The 25306-nt window shown below is 39.8% G+C and overlaps 6 protein-coding genes across 6 annotated transcripts; all 6 read right to left on the bottom strand.

The window, feature by feature from the left end:
* Window positions 1-1156: 1156 nt before the first annotated feature.
* On the bottom strand, window positions 1157-2104 carry LOC134867595 (olfactory receptor 11H6-like). Its single transcript, XM_063888296.1, has one exon. The coding sequence runs from the start codon at window positions 2102-2104 to the stop codon at window positions 1157-1159; it is 948 nt and encodes a 315-aa protein (XP_063744366.1).
* A 2630-nt stretch (window positions 2105-4734) lies between these two features.
* Window positions 4735-5682, bottom strand: LOC134867593 (olfactory receptor 11H6-like). Its single transcript, XM_063888294.1, has one exon. The coding sequence runs from the start codon at window positions 5680-5682 to the stop codon at window positions 4735-4737; it is 948 nt and encodes a 315-aa protein (XP_063744364.1).
* A 779-nt stretch (window positions 5683-6461) lies between these two features.
* On the bottom strand, window positions 6462-7397 carry LOC134867572 (olfactory receptor 11H6-like). The gene has a single exon (XM_063888258.1). The coding sequence runs from the start codon at window positions 7395-7397 to the stop codon at window positions 6462-6464; it is 936 nt and encodes a 311-aa protein (XP_063744328.1).
* A 2633-nt stretch (window positions 7398-10030) lies between these two features.
* Window positions 10031-10977, bottom strand: LOC134867454 (olfactory receptor 11H6-like). Its single transcript, XM_063888017.1, is given in 2 exon segments — window positions 10031-10821; window positions 10824-10977. Coding segments are annotated over 2 exon segments (945 nt in total).
* Window positions 10978-13439: 2462 nt separating this feature from the next.
* LOC134867543 (olfactory receptor 11H6-like) lies at window positions 13440-14372 on the bottom strand. The gene has a single exon (XM_063888200.1). It carries the CDS (start codon window positions 14370-14372, stop codon window positions 13440-13442), a length of 933 nt encoding a protein of 310 aa, XP_063744270.1.
* Window positions 14373-23902: 9530 nt separating this feature from the next.
* On the bottom strand, window positions 23903-24874 carry LOC134867453 (olfactory receptor 7C1-like). Its single transcript, XM_063888016.1, has one exon. It carries the CDS (start codon window positions 24872-24874, stop codon window positions 23903-23905), a length of 972 nt encoding a protein of 323 aa, XP_063744086.1.
* Between the last annotated feature and the right edge of the window lie 432 nt (window positions 24875-25306).

Raw genomic sequence — 25306 nt, 5'->3', positions numbered from 1 at the left:
TACATGTTTTAGTTCAGCAAGCTTTGTTGATTTAAATGTGTTGGATGAGCCGGAGCTGATCCCGAACAAGCCCCCTGAGGTCACAGCCTGGCTTAACAGCTGACAAGATTGAGACAAGACGAGTTGACATGTAACAATAAAACATATTTATTTATCTCAGCGAAATGTGGATTTGTGTGTGCAGAACATCCAGTAAATTACAGCCAAAAGCTGGTCAAGCCAGATTTATGTTCCGGATTGGTCAAACTGCAGTAATTAAAGAGAGATTCAAGGTTAGAAAACATTAAGAGAATAAAGTGTTCAAATGAAACACTGTGAAAGGTTTGAGGCAACTTTTTTGAACCAAATACTTCAACAACTACTGACTTAAGAAAGTGTATGAATGTTAAATGTGTCACACAATGTACTTTATATAGATGAAAAGTGCAAATATATTTAGTGAAATAGTGAAACCAACGGCTAAAACTAAAAACAAACCCTGTGCAAAATTTATATTTAAAATCAAAGACTTCATACAAAGCAATTGTGCATTGCTACAAACCTGTATTCATCACTAGAGACACAAATCATTTACATTTGAAAGATAATACAACCAGAACTCTGTTTGGAATCAATTCATCCGTGCATGTATAGATCCGTTCCAGTGATTAAAAAAAATGTTATTGAATATAACAGCTGATGGATAAAGGACACAAAGTTAGTGTTTCAGCCAACGGAATCCAAAACTGTGTCCATCCTTGCTCTTAATTTTGTAAAAGAGTAAAGGTAAAAAGCCCATGCATTTCATTATGAAAGGATACAATTATGGCATAATTGATGAATATATTAAATGTACTCATTTTTTATGGCAACTATACAGTAAAGTATGTCCTTTGTTTATGTAAAGTCTCACATGCAAACTCATGAAAGTTATAAATATGGCAATGCAAGTTTAATTCTTTACATTCACAGTGTAAATAGTGATAAATATACAGTATGAAGTGCAAACATATTGTTTTAATAAGGATAATCTGAAATGTGCACAAAAAAACATTTACCATTAGCTAAGAGCAGATCTTGCATTTAGGCAACAGTATGTCACATACAAAGTGTATACTTCACAAACATATTTACAAGAAAACTGTATGTCTGCATATTATATGCCTATGCGTATTATCTAAGACAAAGTTGATTTCATTTTAAAAGTCATAAAACCCAGAATTCTGTTACGTATTTTGGTCAATTTGAAACCATAAATGAGAGGGTTCATAATAGGAGGTATGATGAGAAATTCTATTGCAATAAAGTTTTGAAGCATTTGAGGCAAACCTTTTGAATCTTGGATTCGCATATTCAAAACATCAAAAAGGATAGCCACAATAAAAGTGATTAAGGAGATTAAATGTGGCACACATGTCTGCATGAACTTTGCTCTGTTTTCTTTAGAATGCACACAGGTTTTGATGAGATACATGTAAGACCAGACAATAAATAAACCATGGAAAAAATAAATGAGTATCGTAATGTATGCAACAATGTTGTTAACCAAAGTGTCAGCTGGGAAACACGCAAGTTTAACAATAATCCAATTCACACAGAAAAGCCTGGCAATATATGGACTGCATAACTTTAATCTAGAAGTTAAAAAAATATTTATAGCCATTATGCAGAAAGGTGTTAACCAGGAGAAGAAGACTAAGAGTATGACTCTTTGCTTTGACATTATAGAGTTGTACTGCAGGGGTCGACATATAGCCACATATCTGTCGTATGCCATGATTGCAAGAATGGAAATATCACTGCAGGCAAATGAGTACATCACCAGCGCCTGAATGAGGCATCCAGAATAAGAGATAACATGAACAGGAGAAAGCAGATCCCAGAGAAACTTGGGATAGAAACCTGTTGTCCCATAAAGTCCATTCATGCAAAATGTGCACAGCAGAATATACATTGGTTCATGCAGGTTTCGGTCCAAGATGATAGTCACTATAACGGCAACATTAACCAGCAAAATGAAACAGTAACACAGTAAAGTGAGAGCAAAGATATAAGCTTGGTAGTTTTTTGTTTCATTAAAACCTGAAAGAACAAACAATGTTATGACAGAGACATTTTCAGTCATGGTTAGAAAATGTTGTTTCTTCCTGTGTTGTCTTCCTCCATCCTTAACACAGACTGTCTGTTCCTTCGTCACACAGTTATTAACAAGTTGCACGACTTCAACATGGGAATTCCAACAAGCCAATCGATGATCTGAAAGAGCTTCCATCGCAAGAGCATGATGATGCATAAAACATATAAAACCTAAGGGAATTAGTGATAGAAAAAAACGTTGTTGTTTAAATGTTGACAGTTATTAACGCTTACTGTATATGAAGAAAGGCTGACACGTATAAGATCTTAAGGTTTCCCCATTCACTGTGAAACCCCCCTTTTTAAGAGGAATTGAATATAACACATACATAAAAACAAATGCTCAGAGTGCAGGACACAGTACAAATACACACATTCATAGGAATAAAGATATGCACAAACACATGCATTCTTATAGAGAGGTACCAGGTTTCTTGTGGCACCATGGAGCAGTTTGGGAGTTCGGTGCCTTTCTCAACAGAACCTTGGAAGTGTCCTGGAGGTGAACTGGCACCTGGTAGCAATTATAGGTTGTTGGATTGCAACCTGTTTCCAAAAAAGGCACACAAATGGAATCAGAATTTCTTCTCCAGCAAATGAGATTGATGCCAACCAATGAATGGTTTTATGGATATTGACACTGCTATCTTCTTCTTTCTATCTTCTTCTGGGACGGCAGTAGCTCAGCCTGTAGGGATTTGGCTGAAGAACTGAAGGGTCGACAGTTCAAAACCAAAGTCGGTCAGTTATCAAATCCTGGTTAGGAGGAGTTACTGTATGGAGTATGTGAGCAATGGTAAGTTCCTGGACCCAAGTCTCCTGTCTGACTTTCACCAGGCTCATCATAGCTGGAACGGTGGCACAGCAAGGGAGGGGGATTGCCTCTTGAGAATACCACCCAGTTTTAGTTTTTTTATCTGGTTTTGGGAATAATTCATTTGCTCTCAATTTGTGTCAGAACCGGCCTCCTTCTCAGCCCTTATAAAGAACCCATTTCCCTCACCTAGTTTCCCCTTACCGATCTCCTCACCGGCAAATCATTCCCTAATTGGCCCTTGCATATACTAGCTCACTTTGTGAAGACACTCGGTGCCACTATGTGTCTCTTTCAGTTTTCTGCTTTTTGGCTCTTTATGCAACCTCCAATTCATCCAGGTGGTCAGTCTGATGAGCCACAGCTGAGCAGCTTGGATAAAAAGCCCGAACCATCCCACACTGGAACTCACTCTTTGTTTGGACACAGCTGTTATTTTGTTTGATGCACATTTTCACACCCTTACATGAGGATATAACTGATTACTGACGTTCACGTTCAATTGTTACTTATTGTTATATTGTAAATAAATATGTTCTTCTTACATGTAAACTTGTCTATTCTCCCATCTTTGCTGCAGCCATTGCACCAGGCTGTAACATGTGGGGGCTCGTCCGGGATTTATTTGACGTGGTTTGAATTTTTGTTTACATGTTTTAGTTCAGCAAGCTTTGTTGATTTAAATGTGTTGGATGAGCCGGAGCTGATCCCGAACAAGCCCCCTGAGGTCACAGCCTGGCTTAACAGCTGACAAGATTGAGACAAGACGAGTTGACATGTAACAATAAAACATATTTATTTATCTCAGCGAAATGTGGATTTGTGTGTGCAGAACATCCAGTAAATTACAGCCAAAAGCTGGTCAAGCCAGATTTATGTTCTGGATTGGTCAAACTGCAGTAATTACAGAGAGATTCAAGGTTAGAAAACATTAAGAGAATAAAGTGTTCAAATGAAACACTGTGAAAGGTTTGAGGCAACTTCTTTGAACCAAATACTTCAACAACTACTGACTTAAGAAAAGTGTATGAATGTTAAATGTGTCACACATTGTACTTTATATAGATGAAAAGTGCAAATATATTTAGTGAAATAGTGAAACCAACGGCTAAAACTAAAAACAAACCCTGTGCAAAGTTTATATTTAAAATCAAAGACTTCATACAAAGCAATTGTGCATTGCTACAAACCTGTATTCATCACTAGAGACACAAATCATTTACATTTGAAAGATAATACAACCAGAACTCTGTTTGGAATCAATTCATCCGTGCATATATAGATCCGTTCCAGTGATTAAAAAAAATGTTATTGAATATAACAGCTGATGGATAAAGGACACAAAGTTAGTGTTTCAGCCAACGGAATCCAAAACTGTGTCCATCCTTGCTCTTATTTTTGTAAAAGAGTAAAGGTAAAAAGCCCATGCATTTCATTATGAAAGGATACAATTATGGCATAATTGATGAATATATTAAATGTACTCATTTTTTATGGCAACTATACAGTAAAATATGTCCTTTGTTTATGTAAAGTCTCACATGCAAACTCATGAAAGTTATAAATATGGCAATGCAAGTTTAATTCTTTACATTCACAGTGTAAATAGTGATAAATATACAGTATGAAGTGCAAACATATTGTTTTAATAAGGATAATCTGAAATGTGCACAAAAAAACATTTACCATTAGCTAAGAGCAGATCTTGCATTTAGGCAACAGTATGTCACATACAAAGTGTATACTTCACAAACATATTTACAAGAAAACTGTATGTCTGCATATTATATGCCTATGCGTATTATCTAAGACAAAGTTGATTTCATTTTAAAAGTCATAAAACCCAGAATTCTGTTACGTATTTTGGTCAATTTAAAACCATAAATGAGAGGGTTCATCATAGGAGGTATGATGAGAAATTCTATTGCAATAAAGTTTTGAAGCATTTGAGGCAAACCTTTTGAATCTTGGATTCGCATATTCAAAACATCAAAAAGGATAGCCACAAGAAAAGTGATTAAGGAGATTAAATGTGGCACACATGTCTGCATGAACTTTGCTCTGTTTTCTTTAGAATGCACACAGGTTTTGATGAGATACATGTAAGACCAGACAATAAATAAACCATGAAAAACATAAATGAGTATCGTAATGTATGCAACAATGTTGTTAACCAAAGTGTCAGCTGGGAAACACGCAAGTTTAACAATAATCCAATTCACACAGAAAAGTCTGGCAATATATGGACTGCATAACTTTAATCTAGACGTTAAAATTATATTCGTGCCTATAACGCAAAACGGTGTTAACCAGGAGAAGCAGACTAATAGTATGACTCTTTGCTTTGACATTATAGAGTTGTACTGCAGGGGTCGACATATAGCCACATATCTGTCGTATGCCATGACTGCAAGAATGGAAAGATCACTGCAGGCAAATGAGTACATCACCAGCGCCTGAATGAGGCAACCAGAATAAGAGATAACATGAACAGGAGAAAGCAGATCCCAGAGAAACTTGGGATAGAAACCTGTTGTCCCATAAAGTCCATTCATGCAAAATGTGCACAGTAGAATATACATTGGTTCATGCAGGTTTCGGTCCAAGATGACAGTCAATATAACGGCAACATTAACCAGCAAAATGAAACAGTAACACAGTAAAGTGAGAGCAAAGATATAAGCTTGGTAGTTTTTTGTTTCATTAAAACCTGAAAGAACAATCAATGTTATGACAGAGACATTTTCAGTCATGGTTGGAAAATGTTGTTTTCCCTCTATGTTACCTCCATCAACAACACAGTGTCTATTCCCTAATCTCACAGCTATAAGTAAGCTGTATGACAACACCGACACATGAGCTTGGACTTTAAACCAGCCAATCAACGATCTGAAACAGTGCCTATGGAAAAAGCGGTTGCATTGAATTTATGAAAACTATAGGAACTAGTTAAATATGGTAAAAAATAAATGCAAAGATGTGCATTATTAACATGGTTCATATTCATCCCTATTCACTATAAGAGGTTATCTTGCAAAGAGAAGTCGAAAAAAGGTCTCAAAAATCTGAATCACTGATAATTGTGATAAAAAACAATGTGAGTAAATTTAGGTTTTACAATTGCATTAATTTTATTCTGTACTACAATGAGGCAAACAAGCAAGTGAACCTCCAACATCTTTGTATTTGAATTCACATCATATACCAAAGCAAATACCTCCTATATGTAAACCTACTTTTGATAACGCATTGCACAAAAAAATTACATGTCAAGTAGAAATATTATATACAAAATGAAAATGATAAAACCGATGTCGATTTTGAAATTCATTCAATGCAACTGTAAGTATGCAATATATTCAGTTTACAACGATCATGTAACAATACAAATAATAGCAAACGATACATTTATGAGATCAATAGATGAAGACAAATTATGTTAATATGCTAAACATATGCCAAATGCATCTAAAATAGCATTTAACAAATACACATTATTTTGTATTTCAGACCTTCCATTAAAAGACAAAAGTCATTTAATTTTAAAAGATACATTAGCGATTATTTTGTTCCTAATTTTGGACAATTTAAAACCATAAATGAGAGGGTTCATCATAGGAGGTATGATGAGAAATTCTATTGCAATAAAGTTTTGAAGCATTTGAGGCAAACCTTTTGAATCTTGGATTCGATTATTCAAAACATCAAAAAGGATAGCCACAAGAAAAGTGATTAAGGAGATTAAATGTGGCACACATGTCTGCATGAACTTTGCTCTGTTTTCTTTAGAATGCACACAGGTTTTGATGAGATACATGTAAGACCAGACAATAAATAAACCATGAAAAACATAAATGAGTATCGTAATGTATGCAACAATGTTGTTAACCAAAGTGTCAGCTGGGAAACACGCAAGTTTAACAATAATCCAATTCACACAGAAAAGCCTGGCAATATATGGACTGCATAACTTTAATCTAGAAGTTAGAACAACACTTATAGCCATTATGCAGAAAGGTGTTAACCAGGAGAAGCAGACTAAGAGTATGACTCTTTGCTTTGACATTATAGAGTTGTACTGCAGGGGTCGACATATAGCCACATATCTGTCGTATGCCATGATTGCAAGAATGGAAAGATCACTGCAGGCAAATGAGTACATCACCAGCGCTTGAATGAGGCATCCAGAATAAGAGATAACATGAACAGGAGAAAGCAGATCCCAGAGAAACTTGGGATAGAAACCTGTTGTCCCATAAAGTCCATTCATGCAAAATGTGCACAGTAGAATATACATTGGTTCATGCAAGTTTCGGTCCAAGATGACAGTCACTATAACGGCAACATTAACCAGCAAAATGAAACAGTAACACAGTAAAGTGAGAGCAAAGATATAAGCTTGGTAGTTTTTTGTTTCATTAAAACCTGAAAGAACAAACAATGTTATGACAGAGACATTTTCAGTCATGGTTAGAAAATGTTGTTTCTTCCTGTGTTGTCTTCCTCCATCCTTAACACAGACTGTCTGTTCCTTCGTCACACAGTTATTAACAAGTTGCACGACTTCAACATGGAATTCCAACAAGCCAATCGATGATCTGAAAGAGCTTCCATCGCAAGAGCATGATGATGCATAAAACATATAAAACCTAAGGGAATTAGTGATAGAAAAAAACGTTGTTGTTTAAATGTTGACAGTTATTAACGCTTACTGTATATGAAGAAATGCTGACACGTATAAGATCTTAAGGTTTCCCCATTCACTGTGAAACCCCCCTTTTTAAGAGGAGGTCATGAATATAACACATAAATAAAAACAAATGCTCAGAGTGCAGGACACAGTACAAATACACACATTCATAGGAATAAAGATATGCACAAACACATGCATTCTTATAGAGAGGTACCAGGTTTCTTGTGGCACCATGGAGCAGTTTGGGAGTTCGGTGCCTTTCTCAACAGAACCCTTGGAAGTGTCCTGGAGGTGAGATGGCACCTGGTAGCAATTATAGGTTGTTGGATTGCAACCTGTTTCCAAAAAAGGCACACAAATGGAATCAGAATTTCTTCTCCAGCAAATGAGATTGATGCCAACCAATGAATGGTTTTATGGATATTGACACTGCTATCTTCTTCTTTCTATCTTCTTCTGGGACGGCAGTAGCTCAGCCTGTAGGGATTTGGCTGAAGAACTGAAGGGTCGACAGTTCAAAACTAAAGTCGGTCAGTTATCAAATCCTGGTTAGGAGGAGTTACTGTATGGAGTATGTGAGCAATGGTAAGTTCCTGGACCCAAGTCTCCTGTCTGACTTTCACCAGGCTCATCATAGCTGGAACGGTGGCACAGCAAGGGAGGGGGATTGCCTCTCGAGAATACCACCCAGTTTTAGTTTTTTTATCTGGTTTTGGGAATAATTCATTTGCTCTCAATTTGTGTCAGAACCGGCCTCCTTCTCAGCCCTTACAATGAACCCATTTCCCTCACCTAGTTTCCCCTTACCGATCTCCTCACCGGCAAATCATTCCCTAATTGGCCCTTGCATATACTAGCTCACTTTGTGAAGACACTCGGTGCCACTATGTGTCTCTTTCAGTTTTCTGCTTTTTGGCTCTTTATGCAACCTCCAATTCATCCAGGTGGTCAGTCTGATGAGCCACAGCTGAGCAGCTTGGATAAAAAGCCTGAACCATCCCACACTGGAACTCACTCTTTTTTTGGACACAGCTGTTATTTTGTTTGATGCACATTTTCACACCCTTACATGAGGATATAACTGATTACTGACGTTCACGTTCAATTGTTACTTATTGTTATATTGTAAATAAATATGTTCTTCTTACATGTAAACTTGTCTATTCTCCCATCTTTGCTGCAGCCATTGCACCAGGCTGTAACATGTGGGGGCTCGTCCGGGATTTATTTGACGTAGTTTGAATTTTTGTTTACATGTTTTAGTTCAGCAAGCTTTGTTGATTTAAATGTGTTGGATGAGCCGGAGCTGATCCCGAACAAGCCCCCTGAGGTCACAGCCTGGCTTAACAGCTGACAAGATTGAGACAAGACGAGTTGACATGTAACAATAAAACATATTTATTTATCTCAGCGAAATGTGGATTTGTGTGTGCAGAACATCCAGTAAATTACAGCCAAAAGCTGGTCAAGCCAGATTTATGTTCCGGATTGGTCAAACTGCAGTAATTAAAGAGAGATTCAAGGTTAGAAAACATTAAGAGAATAAAGTGTTCAAATGAAACACTGTGAAAGGTTTGAGGCAACTTTTTTGAACCAAATACTTCAACAACTACTGACTTAAGAAAAGTGTATGAATGTTAAATGTGTCACACATTGTACTTTATATAGATGAAAAGTGCAAATATATTTAGTGAAATAGTGAAACCAACGGCTAAAACTAAAAACAAACCCTGTGCAAAGTTTATATTTAAAATCAAAGACTTCATATGAAACAATTGTGCATTGCTACAAACCTGTATTCATCACTAGAGACACAAATCATTTACATTTGAAAGATAATACAACCAGAACTCTGTTTGGAATCAATTCATCCGTGCATGTATAGATCCGTTCCAGTGATTAAAAAAAATGTTATTGAATATAACAGCTGATGGATAAAGGACACAAAGTAAGTGTTTCAGCCAACGGAATCCAAAACTGTGTCCATCCTTGCTCTTATTTTTGTAAAAGAGTAAAGGTAAAAAGCCCATGCATTTCATTATGAAAGGATACAATTATGGCATAATTGATGAATATATTAAATGTACTCATTTTTTATGGCAACTATACAGTAAAGTATGTCCTTTGTTTATGTAAAGTCTCACATGCAAACTCATGAAAGTTATAAATATGGCAATGCAAGTTTAATTCTTTACATTCACAGTGTAAATAGTGATAAATATACAGTATGAAGTGCAAACATATTGTTTTAATAAGGATAATCTGAAATGTGCACAAAAAAACATTTACCATTAGCTAAGAGCAGATCTTGCATTTAGGCAACAGTATGTCACATACAAAGTGTATACTTCACAAACATATTTACAAGAAAACTGGATGTCTGCATATTATATGCCTATGCGTATTATCTAAGACAAAGTTGATTTCATTTTAAAAGTCATAAAACCCAGAATTCTGTTACGTATTTTGGTCAATTTAAAACCATAAATGAGAGGGTTCATCATAGGAGGTATGATGAGAAATTCTATTGCAATAAAGTTTTGAAGCATTTGAGGCAAACCTTTTGAATCTTGGATTCGCATATTCAAAACATCAAAAAGGATAGCCACAAGAAAAGTGATTAAGGAGATTAAATGTGGCACACATGTCTGCATGAACTTTGCTCTGTTTTCTTTAGAATGCACACAGGTTTTGATGAGATACATGTAAGACCAGACAATAAATAAACCATGAAAAAAATAAATGAGTATCGTAATGTATGCAACAATGTTGTTAACCAAAGTGTCAGCTGGGAAACACGCAAGTTTAACAATAATCCAATTCACACAGAAAAGTCTGGCAATATATGGACTGCATAACTTTAATCTAGATGTTAAAAAAATATTTACAGCCATTATGCAGAAAGGTGTTAACCAGGAGAAGCAGACTAAGAGTATGACTCTTTGCTTTGACATTATAGAGTTGTACTGCAGGGGTCGACATATAGCCACATATCTGTCGTATGCCATGACTGCAAGAATGGAAAGATCACTGCAGGCAAATGAGTACATCACCAGCGCCTGAATGAGGCATCCAGAATAAGAGATAACATGAACAGGAGAAAGCAGATCCCAGAGAAACTTGGGATAGAAACCTGTTGTCCCATAAAGTCCATTCATGCAAAATGTGCACAGTAGAATATACATTGGTTCATGCAGTTTCGGTCCAAGATGACAGTCACTATAACGGCAACATTAACCAGCAAAATGAAACAGTAACACAGTAAAGTGAGAGCAAAGATATAAGCTTGGTAGTTTTTTGTTTCATTAAAACCTGAAAGAACAAACAATGTTATGACAGAGACATTTTCAGTCATGGTTAGAAAATGTTGTTTCTTCCTGTGTTGTCTTCCTCCATCCTTAACACAGACTGTCTGTTCCTTCGTCACACAGTTATTAACAAGTTGCACGACTTCAACATGGGAATTCCAACAAGCCAATCGATGATCTGAAAGAGCTTCCATCGCAAGAGCATGATGATGCATAAAACATATAAAACCTAAGGGAATTAGTGATAGAAAAAAACGTTGTTGTTTAAATGTTGACAGTTATTAACGCTTACTGTATATGAAGAAAGGCTGACACGTATAAGATCTTAAGGTTTCCCCATTCACTGTGAAACCCCCCTTTTTAAGAGGACATGAAATATAACACATAAATAAAAACAAATGCTCAGAGTGCAGGACACAGTACAAATACACACATTCATAGGAATAAAGATATGCACAAACACATGCATTCTTATAGAGAGGTACCAGGTTTCTTGTGGCACCATGGAGCAGTTTGGGAGTTCGGTGCCTTTCTCAACAGAACCTTGGAAGTGTCCTGGAGGTGAACTGGCACCTGGTAGCAATTATAGGTTGTTGGATTGCAACCTGTTTCCAAAAAAGGCACACAAATGGAATCAGAATTTCTTCTCCAGCAAATGAGATTGATGCCAACCAATGAATGGTTTTATGGATATTGACACTGCTATCTTCTTCTTTCTATCTTCTTCTGGGACGGCAGTAGCTCAGCCTGTAGGGATTTGGCTGAAGAACTGAAGGGTCGACAGTTCAAAACCAAAGTCGGTCAGTTATCAAATCCTGGTTAGGAGGAGTTACTGTATGGAGTATGTGAGCAATGGTAAGTTCCTGGACCCAAGTCTCCTGTCTGACTTTCACCAGGCTCATCATAGCTGGAACGGTGGCACAGCAAGAGAGGGGGATTGCCTCTTGAGAATACCACCCAGTTTTAGTTTTTTTATCTGGTTTTGGGAATAATTCATTTGCTCTCAATTTGTGTCAGAACCGGCCTCCTTCTCAGCCCTTACAATGAACCCATTTCCCTCACCTAGTTTCCCCTTACCGATCTCCTCACCGGCAAATCATTCCCTAATTGGCCCTTGCATATACTAGCTCACTTTGTGAAGACACTCGGTGCCACTATGTGTCTCTTTCAGTTTTCTGCTTTTTGGCTATTTATGCAACCTCCAATTCATCCAGGTGGTCAGTCTGATGAGCCACAGCTGAGCAGCTTGGATAAAAAGCCCTGAACCATCCCACACTGGAACTCACTCTTTTTTTGGACACAGCTGTTATTTTGTTTGATGCACATTTTCACACCCTTACATGAGGATATAACTGATTACTGACGTTCACTTTCAATTGTTACTTATTGTTATATTGTAAATAAATATGTTCTTCTTACATGTAAACTTGTCTATTCTCCCATCTTTGCTGCAGCCATTGCACCAGGCTGTAACATGTGGGGGCTCGTCCGGGATTTATTTGACGTGGTTTGAATTTTTGTTTACATGTTTTAGTTCAGCAAGCTTTGTTGATTTAAATGTGTTGGATGAGCCGGAGCTGATCCCGAACAAGCCCCCTGAGGTCACAGCCTGGCTTAACAGCTGACAAGATTGAGACAAGACGAGTTGACATGTAACAATAAAACATATTTATTTATCTCAGCGAAATGTGGATTTGTGTGTGCAGAACATCCAGTAAATTACAGCCAAAAGCTGGTCAAGCCAGATTTATGTTCCGGATTGGTCAAACTGCAGTAATTAAAGAGAGATTCAAGGTTAGAAAACATTAAGAGAATAAAGTGTTCAAATGAAACACTGTGAAAGGTTTGAGGCAACTTTTTGAACCAAATACTTCAACAACTACTGACTTAAGAAAAGTGTATGAATGTTAAATGTGTCACACATTGTACTTTATATAGATGAAAAGTGCAAATATATTTAGTGAAATAGTGAAACCAACGGCTAAAACTAAAAACAAACCCTGTGCAAAGTTTATATTTAAAATCAAAGACTTCATACGAAGCAATTGTGCATTGCTACAACCTGTATTCATCACTAGAGACACAAATCATTTACATTTGAAAGATAATACAACCAGAACTCTGTTTGGAATCAATTCATCCGTGCATGTATCGTCTCAAATCAAGTTACTGCAAATTTTGGGGGGGGAAAAAAGAGACGATTATAATTTAATATATACATTTATTTTATTCCTAACTGCAATGAGGCTAACAGACAAGAAAGCATGGACAATTCATTCAATGCAAAGTGTAAATATATGTGAAGCAAACTGTTTGGTCTAGAATATTTAAGATTTACATACAAATACAATAAATAGTACATTTACTAGACAGCTAAGGTAAAAGCAGATCATCTACATTCGCAAAAGATATGTTGCATACAAAACCAACGATCCATGTTATCTACACAAAAATATATGTGGTACATTATTATAGTCCTAGGCAATTTCCCTCCCTTGCAACAGCAATGTCATTTAACTTTAAAAGTAATAAAACCATGAACTCTTTTCCTAATTTTAGTCAATTTAAAACCGTAAATGAGAGGATTTACGATTGGAGGTATGAAAAGAAATTCTAATGCAATGAAGTTTTGAAAGGTTCGAGGTAAATCCTTGGAACCATATCGTATATTCATAATGTCAAAAAGGATAGTACCAAGAAAGGTCATTAAGGAGATTAAATGTGGCACACATGTCTGCATGAACTTTGCTCTGTTTTCTTTAGAATGCACACAGGTTTTGATGAGATACATGTAAGACCAGGCAATAAATAAACCATGAAAAACATAAATGAGTATCGTAATGTATGCAACTATGTTGTTAATCAAAGTGTCAGCTGGGAAACACGCAAGTTTAACAATAATCCAATTCACACAAAAGATTCCCTCAATATATGGACTGCATAACTTTAATCTAGACGTTAGAACAATATTTGTGCCGATAATGCAGAAAGGTGTTAACCAGGAGAAGCAGACTAAGAGTATGACTCTTTGCTTTGACATTATAGAGTTGTACTGCAGGGGTCGACATATAGCCACATATCTGTCGTATGCCATGACTGCAAGAATGGAAAGATCACTGCAGGCAAATGAGTACATCACCAGCGCCTGAATGAGGCATCCAGAATAAGAGATAACATGAACAGGAGAAAGCAGATCCCAGAGAAACTTGGGATAGAAACCTGTTGTCCCATAAAGTCCATTCATGCAAAATGTGCACAGCAGAATATACATTGGTTCATGCAGGTTTCGGTCCAAGATGACAGTCAATATAACGGCAACATTAACCAGCAAAATGAAACAGTAACACAGTAAAGTGAGAGCAAAGATATAAGCTTGGTAGTTTTTTGTTTCATTAAAACCTGAAAGAACAAACAATGTTATGACAGAGACATTTTCAGTCATGGTTGGAAAATGTTGTTTCTTCCTGTGTTGTCCATCCCTATCCTTAGACAGAAAAAAAAAGAGCAATCTAATGGCACTTTGTGTCATTTAAACCTGTAAAGATGAACATGGTTATTATAGAAAATTCAAAATTGTTTTTCCCCTGCTCAGTGTACCTCCATTAGTAACAAAGTGTCTGTTCCTTCATCTCACAGTTATTTGTAGTTTTTCTGACTACAACTTCACATGAGCTGGGAATTCAAACCAGCCAATCAACGATCTGAAAGAGCTTTCCTGTTTCTTTCTGCTTGCTGTATGAGCAATGCAAAAAAATAGAAGGAAAAAAAAACATGTTTACCAAAGATACAAATGTATTAAAGTAATGGCAAGTTAACCACACATGAAAAGCAGCATATTTATTCAATCTAATGTGTTTCTTAAGAAGAGGCAGAAAACATTAGCACCATGTGGCAGCAACAATCATTAGTTGTGTTACTTTTTTGCGAAAAAAAAGGGGCGGGTAAAATTATATGTTCTTCTCCCTGCTCTTTTCCACCATGTGCTATAACATTTGTGTTAAGTGTACATGTTTCGTTTTGTAAAGTGTACATGTTTTGTTTTAAAAATAACTTCCATGTGTGGAATAAATAAATAAACAAAGAAAGAAAGAAAAAATCTGTGAGTACCATAGGGCTGCCAATCTGTGCCAAAGAAAAGAAAAAGCCACCAAATTACCAAATGACACAAAGGACTAAACAATGCAGGCAACAATAAATTGGATAAAGCTGACGCAAAACTTAAAAAACTTTAAAACCAATTGAAACTAAATATAGCCTTTAAAAAGCCTGAAAACCAGAAGCTTTGCCCGTAATCTGGTTTTTCAGACATGAACTTGAGCCTTTAGAATTTGAGACCTGATCTTACCTGGGGACAGGGGATATATTTCAGGTTGAGGTTATTTATTTGCACCCTGAGCTAGATTTGGTTTGCAGATAAAAGACAAGGGATCAATTATGACACACATTCTAAAACATCACAGACACTATACAAATAAAATAAAGAAAAGTACCCCCTGCTACATCACATGTCAATACATTTAAAAACCACTAGTACGAACATGAGGGTTTTTGCATGTTTAAAAACGTTATTGTTCAAAATAAAATGCTGGCCGAAAAGAACAAGCTTAGTGGCAGACCCCATGAACTTCTTGACCTCTTTTTTCAACTTGGGCAGGGGACAGGTGGAGATGGCGACGGGGCAACTAACATGGCCTGAAGCGCCGCCTGAACAATGTTCCTTTTGCGTTCAAGCAGCCGATAGGGCTGTGAACTCATCCTCAAACATTTCTCTGTGGGGGTGAATGTGTCATGATCCTGTTTTCGTGTCTGTCATGTCTTGGTGTTGTGTTTTATTTTGAAATGTGTTCCCCTCTTGTGTGTTGTTAAGGTTCACTTCCTGTCTTTAGTTCCCCTCCTTTCCCTGATTGTGTCATTGTGTTGACCTGTTGCCCCTGTGTTTCTCCTCCCCTCTCCAGCTGTGTGTTGTTTGGTGATTAGCCTTGTGTATTTAGTGTTGGTTCCCCTTTTGTCTCTTGTTCAGTCGTCGTCATTCCCATGTTTGTCCCGGGGTGTCGTGGTCCAGGTTTGTTTGTTTCCCAGTCCTGTCTGCCTGTCTGGATTCCTCTCGGCTGTCCTCCTATCTTTCTGGTTTGATTGAGTTTTTGTTTGCTACTTTTACTTTTGATGATCGTGACTACTTGCACTGTTTTTGAGTTTTGTTGTTACAGCTTTTGTGAAATAAAGCTTGCCTTTTGTTAAACCCCAATACCTGATTCCCCTGTTTCGCTGCATTTGGGTCCTTTACTACAACCCTGACAGAATGACCGAACCCAAGATGGACCCAGCAACATGTTTGGATGATGCTCTGGTGGAGTTTTCGTACCAAATTTTGAGTAGTTTGGGAGAATGGAGGAAAGCAGTTTCTAAAGAGGCTCAAGATGCAGCTTTCCTTCGTGCATGCTGGAAAGTGGCAGAGAAGCCATGGTTCGTGAGCTCACTGCCGGAGTATTTAAGGACATTTGTCACTTCCCCAGAAAGCCTGCACCCTATTCTGAAACCTTGTGTCATGCTTCCGGCTCAAGTTTCGGCCCTGGCTGCCATGTTTCCAGCTGCAGTCCGGCCCACTCCAGCCTTGCCTTTCCTGTCGGCGGCCCGGCCGACTCCGGTCTGGCCTGTCCTGTCGACTCTGGCCTGGCCTGTCCTGTCGACTCCAGCCTTGTCTGTCCTGCTGACTCCAGTCTCGCCTGTCCAGTCCACTCCAGCCTTGCCTCGGGTCTCGCCTGTCCAGTCGCCTTCAGTCTCGCCTGTTCCTGCTCCGTTGGGGGCCCCGCCTTCACCTGTTCTGATGGGGGTTCCGCCAACACCTGCACCTGCTCCGTTGGGGGCCCTGCCGTCACCTGTTCCAATGGGGGTCCCGCCAACACCTAATCCTGTTTCGTTGGGGGACCTGCCGTCACCTCTTCCGATTAGGGTCCCGCCAACACCTGTTCCTGCTCCAGGTCTTCCGGAGCGGTCCCGCAGCCCTCCAGAGGGGTCCCACCAATGCCTACGCCGTCCTCCAGAGGCATCTCACCGTCTTCCAGCCCGTCCTCCAGAGGCGTCTCGCCGTCTTCCAGCCCGTCCTCCGGAGGCGTCTCACCGCGTTCCAACCCGTCCTCCAGAGGCATCTCGCCGGCTTCCAGCCCGTCCTCCAGCCCTTCCTCCAGAGGCGTATCGTCGCCCTCCTGCCTGTCCTCCCAAGGCGTCTCGCCATCCTCCAGAGGCATCTCATCGCCCTCCCGCCCAGCGCCCAATGTGTCCCCGTCGCGGCCGCCGGCCCCGTCTTTGGTCCCATCTTCGTCGCCGGCCCTGTCTCTGCCCCCCAGAGTTCCCTAGCCTCGGCTTTCTCCCCTGTCTCCGGCCCCCAGTGTTCCCTCGCCGTGACCTACGCCCCTGTTTCTGGGGCCTCACGGCCTCTGCCTTGCCCCCGGGTCGTCCGCCCGAATGTCCTAATGTTGCACCAACGCGGTGGCAATATACATCGAGATTGGTCAACGCACGTCTTTGAGAAGAGAGTTGCCCTTAAGGAAGTGTTTGACCACATACTGGAACATCATGAGGAGTGTGATGGGGATACTATGCTTAGCGCTGATGGATTTAATGCACGTCTGGATGATTTTGAGTTTTGTTTTTTGCTTGAAACATTCAATGGGATTTTTAAGCATTCAGATGTGCTCTTTGGAATACTACAGAAACAAACATTGGATGTACAATTCTGTCTGACAAGGGTGAACGAGTTTTGTGACACAATTGAGCGAGAGAGGTGCCAGTTTAGTCAGTTCTACGAGGACACAGCGCGCATCTCAAGTGGCCCGAGCGCACACTACCAACAACTCCACAGCAATATTCTGGACAAGATTCTTTGCCAGATACGGAATAGGTTTCAAGACCACGAGAAATTAATGTTTCTCTCCCTCCTCGACTCCCAGCACTTTCAGACCTACCGGAACAAATTCCAGCAATCAGCCTTCTCCAACTTAACACAGAGTCACGGAACACTGTTCGATCTGTCCCAGCTAAAAACAGAACTGACTGTAATGTATGCCATGACTGAATTTGAAGGGAAAAGTCCCACAGATCTCCTTGATTTCCTTAAGCGGAAAAATCTGAGTGAGAGCATGGGGCAGCTTTACACATTGGCATGTGCGGCAGTGACGATCCCTGTGGCCACTGCTTCTGTCGAGCGGTCATTCTCGGCCTTAAAACGAATAAAAACTTATGCCAGAAATTCTACTGGACAGACTCGGCTTTCAGCATTAGCCTTGATAAGCAATGTGGGCATCACCTCAGCTTCCCCGTCCCGCGGGCCCACCACCTACGGGAAACAGCGATGGGATCGGGTGCGCTGCCAGAAGGGTGGCAGTAGCTGGCTTTGGGGACGTGGAATGTCACCTCTGGGGGGGAAGGACCCGGAGCTTGTGCGGGTGGGGAGCATTACCAGGTGGATCTGTTGGGGCTCACCTCTATGCACAGTGTCGGCTCTGGAACCTTACTTCTTGATAGGGGTTGGACTCTATTCTTCCCCGGAGTTGCCCAAGGTGTGAGGCGCCGAGCGGGTGTGGGGATACTCACAAGCCCCCGGTTGAGTGCTGCTTTGTTGGAGTTTACCCCAGTGGACGAGAGGGTCGCCTCCCTATGCCTGCGGGTTATGGGGGGGAAAACTCTGACTGTTGTGTGTGCTTATGCACCAAACAGCAGTTCAGAGTATTCAGCCTTCTTGGAGACCCTGAAAAGAGTCCTGTATGGGGCTCCCGAAGGGGATTCCTTAGTCGTGCTGGGAGACTTCAACGCACACGTTGGCAATGATGGAGACACTTGGAGGGGCGAGATTGGGAGGAACAGCCCCCCTGATCTGAACCGGAGTGGTGGTTTGCTACTGGACTTCTGTGCTAGTCATAGATTGGCCATAACAAACACCATGTTCGAACGTAAGGATGCTCATAAGTGTACGTGGTACCAGAGCACCCTAGGCAGAGGTCCATGATCGATTTTGTTATCGTATCACCGACCTGAGGCCGCATGTTTTGGACACTCGGGTGAAGAGAGGAGCGGAGTTGTCAACTGATCACCATCTGGTGGTGAGTTGGGTCGAGTGGCAGGGGGAAGCCTATGGACAGACCTGGTAAGCCCAAACGTGTAGTGCGGGTGAACTGGGAACGTCTGGAGGAATCCCAAGTCCAGGAGGCCTTCAACTCACACCTCCGGCGGAGCTTTTCAGGCATCCCTGTGGAGGCTGGGTACATTGAACCTGAGTGGGCGGTGTTCAAAGCTTCTATTGCTGAAGCTGCGGCAGGGAGCTGCGGTCTCAAGGTCTTAGGTGCCTCAAGGGGCAGTAACCCTCGAACCTCCTGGTGGACACCGGTGGTCAGGGAAGCGACTGAAGAAGGAGGCCTTTCGGGATATGTTATCCTTGGGTACTCCTGACGCGGTTGCAAGGATCCTGGAGGGGGCCTGGGAGTACGCTCATCCGGTCTACATGTGCTTTGTGGATTTGGAGAAGGCGTATGACCGGGTTCCCAGGGAGATACTGTGGGAGGTGCTGCGGGAGTATGGGGTGAGGGGGTCTCTATTCGGGGCCATCCAATCTCTGTACTCCTAAAGCGAGAGCTGTGTCCGGGTCCTCGGTAGCACGTCGGACCGATTTCTGGTGAGGGTTGGCCTCTGCCAGGGCTGCGCTTTGTCACCAAACCTGTTTGTGATATTCATGGACAGGATTTCGAAGCATAGTCATGGGGGAGGGGGTCTGCAGTGGGTTAAGGATTGCACCACTGCTTTTTGCAAATGATGTGGTCCTAATGGCTTCATCGGTCTGTGACCTTCAGCACTCACTGGATCGGTTCGTGGCCGAGTGTGAAGCGGCTGGAATGAGGATCAGCACCTGCAAATCTGAGGCCATGGTTCTCAGCAGGAAACCGATGGACTGTCCACTCCAGGTAGGGAATGAAGCCTTACCCCAAGTGAAGGAGTTCAAGTATCTCGGGGTCTTGTTCTCGAGTGAGGGAACAATGGAGCGTGACATGGGCCGGAGAATCGGAGCAGCGGGAGCGGTACTGCAGTCGCTTTACCGCACCGTTGTGACGAAAAGGGAGCTGAGCCAGAAGGCAAAGCTCTCTGTCTACCGGGCCATCTTCGTTCCTACCCTCACTTATGGTCATGAAGGATGGGTCATGACCGAAAGAACGAGATCGCGGATACAAGCGGCCGAAATGGGATTTCTCCGCAGGGTGGCTGGCATCTCCCTTAGGGATAAGGTCAGAAGTTCAGTCATCCGGGAGGGACTCGGAGTAGAACCGCTGCTCCTTCGCGTTGAAAGGAGCCAGTTGAGGTGGTTCGGGCACCTAGAGAGGATGCCACCAGCTGGGAAGAGACCGAGGGGTAGACCTAGGACCAGGTAGAGGGATTATATATCTTCGCTGGCCTGGGAGCACCTTGGAATCCCCCAGTCAGAGCTGGTTGATGTGGCCAGGGAAAGAGAAGTTTGGGGCTCTCTGCTGTAGCTGTTACCGCCGCGACCCTGAAGGATAAGCGGGAGAAGATGGATGGATATTTTTGTCATTTTATGTCGTTAATATTAAATTAATATTAACAAATTAATATGTAATTAAAATGACAAATATATAAAAAAGAAATGTTTGATGCTTCTGCAAGAGATGTAGAGATGAGTGTGGCACACAAATGCAAGTTATTTGTTTATTTTCTTTTATATTCAGTGAATAGTTTGTGTGTTTATCGTCACGTTTCTTAAATGAACCTGGGTGCGACAATGCGCTGTTTAGTGAACAAACTTGTTAAAGCTCACATACTTTTAGTGGACTTAATAAAACTTTGTAGACTTATCCCTTAAAAGTGCCTTTTATTTTTAGGTTTTCACAGTATCCAAGCGATTTTAAAGCTGGTAGTTTAACACTCTTAATTGTAAATGCGGATTTATTGATGATAAATGCTTCGGATATATTAATATAAATCTGTTGTACTTGACTATGTTAAGGTGATTCAATGCCCAGTTATACTGCGTTTCTGTCTAAATGTATAGTTTCTAGAGCCATGGCGTCATAATCATGGTATTAAGAGGTAGAATAATTTGGGTAGGGCTGTGTAGGACATCAATGAAGGCCTAGGAGCGATAACCGAGGAACCACCAGACAATCCTTCGGTGAAATCCTCAGCCACGTGCCCCGACCCCTTAATGGGTATCGCTCACTGATTGGATGATGCAGCGTTTAAGAGCGGAGTGAAAATAACAGATTAAAGCTCAAGGGACTCTGTACAGTTTGTTTATTTATGAATGTAACATCTAGTTAAAAATATGTGATATATATGAACAACAAAGTGGACAAATATCGTTTTATTCATTTATAGGAAATATTTGATCATTATCTCCAATTCATTTTTATTATCAACAATACATTTAAAAGAGATGGATTTAATGTATGTCAGCATGTTTTTTTTATTTTTTATTTTTTTATTGTCATTTCCATTTAGTCACAGCTGAGACATGAATTATGTGATTTCGCTCAGTTAAAAAGCCCTGCCTCCAGCCAACCGGCACATTTGAAAGGCATAGCGGCAGAAAGACAACAAAAGTGTGAGTGCCGTTACTTAATGTTATTTTTATGCCTACAACAATACCATTATATTTATTTAACCCACAATCCATATATTTCTGTTAGTGAACGCTTGCATTGTGGGACATGTACTTTTGGACACCGTACTTTTTCTAAAATACAAAAATAATTTATGATAATGAAAATGTTATTCTTTGCAAGCTCTCGGAGGCCACATCAAATGAGATGACACTGGCCTTGAGTTTGAAACCTGTGTCCTAGATCCTGCTGTCATCCCTCAATCTTCTTGATTGTCTTTGGTAAATATGAAGGAGAAGTTGATGATTTTAGTAAAAAATACATTTTATGGGCTTTTTTTCTCGTTCCCGTCAGTTTGCAACATTGACACACGCTGTCCCTACGCCTCCAGTCTTACACAGTTGCTAACCATAAACTGTATGTTAATAACAACCTGTCCCTACTGGACAATGTGTCCCATCCCCTCCAGGACACCCTGTCTGCACTGTGCAGCTCCTTCAGTCAGAGGCTACTTCACCCTCGGTGTCTCACGGAGATGTCCCGCAGGGCCTTCCTTCCTGCAGCGGTGAGACTGTACAACCACTAAGTCCCCTGGTAGACCCCCACACTATACAAACTGTGCATTTTCTGCAATAAAATGCACACATACACACTTTTGTTTAAATACTGTACGATAATCACCATCATCAATCATCATTTTTATAATGTCTCAACACCTTACATTACATATGTCACTAAGTCCTGAAGTTGCTGCTCATAATTTTTGTGGATTTGTACTCACCTACTTATTTGTCTTTATTTCTATTCGACTATAACTAATGTGCGCTTTCATTCTCTATATTAATATGTTAGCTCATCCTGTGTTATTGCATGCCTTTTTTTGACCTGCTATGCCACTTTTGCATCCATGCCACTTTTGCTGTAACAATGTAAATGTCCCCGCTGTGGGACTAATAAAGGATTTCTGAGTCTGATTGTGTATATTTTAAACAACTAATGGACCAATGGACTTCAAAAAAACATTTGGGATCTCAAGAAGCTCGCCTTTTACAAATGTTTAATTAATTTCTTTGTTACTGACCTCTACAGTAGTTTGCGTGACTAATGACACTGATGACTAGGCCTACTGTGCCTAACTATGCCCTGTGTATCTGCCATATTATATGACGCAGCTCCTCCACCCCTTCCACCTCCGATTCCTCTGAAACAAGGGTTCACGTGAAGCTCAAACCATTCCTTTTCAGACCGGACCCCATCCATCTCTTCATGCCTCCACCACCACCAGTATCTAGACCCCGGGGGGGTTATCGGCTCAGTTTCCCCCTCCCGAATGATAAACCCGCACAACGGGGCCTTATCGCTAAAACCCCATTACGTGTATTCTTGGCGATACATTTATATGTGTTACATCAACACAAATCTCTCCTGATTTAAAGGAAAACGCCTATCTTGCCAACAGGTAAAAAACTGAAACAGAGATCCCGGTTAACACATGTTGTATATTCAGCCCCCTTAAACCTCCCTTCTGTAACACCGCTTTGTTGCCTGCATAAACCAGAAAAAAGATGTATCTTTCAAATCTAATTTCAATTATTGTCTCCTGATAGTAATGCCTGGTGATATTTGGGTAATCGGTATTACTGTGCTAAAACACAAGTTTTACTAGGATTATATTAAGGTATGAACTGTATATTTGAAATTAAATAGTTTTGTCGTTTGTAAGCACGAGGATTTTTAAATGATTGTTAAAATCAAATTATTGAAATGTTAAGAACACTGACGCATAGAAAATATAAGGTGAAATGAAAAACATTAATATGCAAGTAACTCAATTTTACATGAATGTTTTAGTATATCTCCTGCTCTTTGATCTTTATAGAGATACTTTTTAATTTGAAAAGCATGCTCACTAAGATGAAGTAATAGCCAGCTTATATGATTGACATTGCAAACAAAACAATTGCAGATCATTTTTAGTGTTGTTTCATGTAGTTTATTGGATATCTTGAGATTTTATAGAAGGAAAGGCTCATGCACATTACAGTAAAAATGAATAATCATTTAACAGTTAAATGTTTTCCCTAACATCAGATCTGTTTGAAACCTTTACAAATAAAATATAACATGAAGCATCTAGTCATCATGGCATCCAGAACAAGATTTATATTAAGAATTTGTTATAAACACACAATTAAAGGGGTTACAAAAATCATGTGAGAGGAATATAAAGTAATTTAGGTGTCAATTGCAGTAGCAGTCCTGTTATACTACATTTACAATAATCTATCTTGTCAACTAACCTTGTATGTAGACTCATATTTCAAGTTTTAAATCAAAACAATGCATTCATTTCTTTTCAACTTGTTATATCTCAGTTTGAGGGCTCACTTCTGATATGAAAAGTCATGTCATGACACTTTGCATCTCTTTTTTTAAAACAAATTACGTTAAAGATTTTGTTGCGGACCTTGGTCAGTTTGAAACCATATATGAATGGATTCACAAATGGAGGAATAAGCAGAAATTGTATTGCTGTGAAATTAGAGAAGTTTTGAGAGAACTCAGCTTTCCCAAATCTCATGTACATTAAGTCTAAAAGCATAGCTGCGGCAAAAACGATTAGACAGATTAAATGTGGCAAGCATGTCTGCATAAACTTCCCCCATTTTTTTGAGGATTTGCATGTTCTTATCAGATACATGTAAGACCAAACGATAAACATGAAATGTGCAAAATAGAATACAATGTTAAAATATGCAATTGCAGTATTCGCTTTAGGAGGCGAGCAAGCAAGATTAACTATCATCATATTGACACAATAGATCCTTTTTATGTGTGATCCACATAAACGTATTCCTAATAAAGATGCTGAGTTCATAAACATACAGAAAAGAGGCAAAAACCAAGATAAAACCACAAAGAGTGAGACTCTCTGTTTGGTCATAACTGAATGGTAAACCAGCGGTTGACATATTGCCACATATCTGTCATAAGCCATCAGAGCTAAGATGGAAAAGTCACAGCAAGATGAGGAGTGAATTACATAACCTTGAAGCATGCACCCAGCATAGGTAATGACATTAGATGACAGAAGATCCAGAAGAAATTTTGGGTAAAAACCAAGAGTTCCATACAGAGAACTAATGCATAGATTACACAAAAAGATATACATAGGCTCATGGAGGTTTTGATCCATAATAATAGCAACAATAAGAGCAACATTTCCAAAACCGATCATAAGGTACCACAGCAACGTCAGCAAGAAGAGCGTTATTCTTTCTTCAAATGTAAAATTGAAACCTGAAAGAGTAAACACTGTGGCAGAAGAAACATTTTCAAACATCTTCAATTTGTCTTAATTTCTCAAACACATTTCACCTCATACATTTCAAATGAAATAAAAACGAAACCAGTTACCGGTAGTTTGCAGAGAGCTGAGTATCCTGGGCTGTGGCCAAATGAAATGACAGCTCCCAACTGTAGCATCACCATACACGTGATCCTTTTAAAAAAACAAACAACAGCCTTGAGATTGCAACAGGCCAATCCCTGGACTTTTGAGGCGACCAAAGTAAACTAATAACTAATGTAAGTGCTGTTGAATAAATATGTTCATGCTTCATTAGTAGATGTTGTGTTATTAATAAATAAATATTTATTTATTTGAAAGTTAAAATGTATTTCATATCTCAAACATTTGTTCTGTAAATCAATGTATAACATGCTAAAAGAGCTGCAGCCAATAGTGCATTATTTAATTGTTTGCATTTTGATA

The sequence above is a fragment of the Eleginops maclovinus genome, chromosome 7 (assembly GCF_036324505.1).
Source record: "Eleginops maclovinus isolate JMC-PN-2008 ecotype Puerto Natales chromosome 7, JC_Emac_rtc_rv5, whole genome shotgun sequence".
In the NCBI taxonomy this organism is placed as follows: domain Eukaryota; kingdom Metazoa; phylum Chordata; class Actinopteri; order Perciformes; family Eleginopidae; genus Eleginops; species Eleginops maclovinus.
Note: the sequence above shows the minus strand (reverse complement) of the source record. Positions and strands in the feature narration are given on the sequence as shown.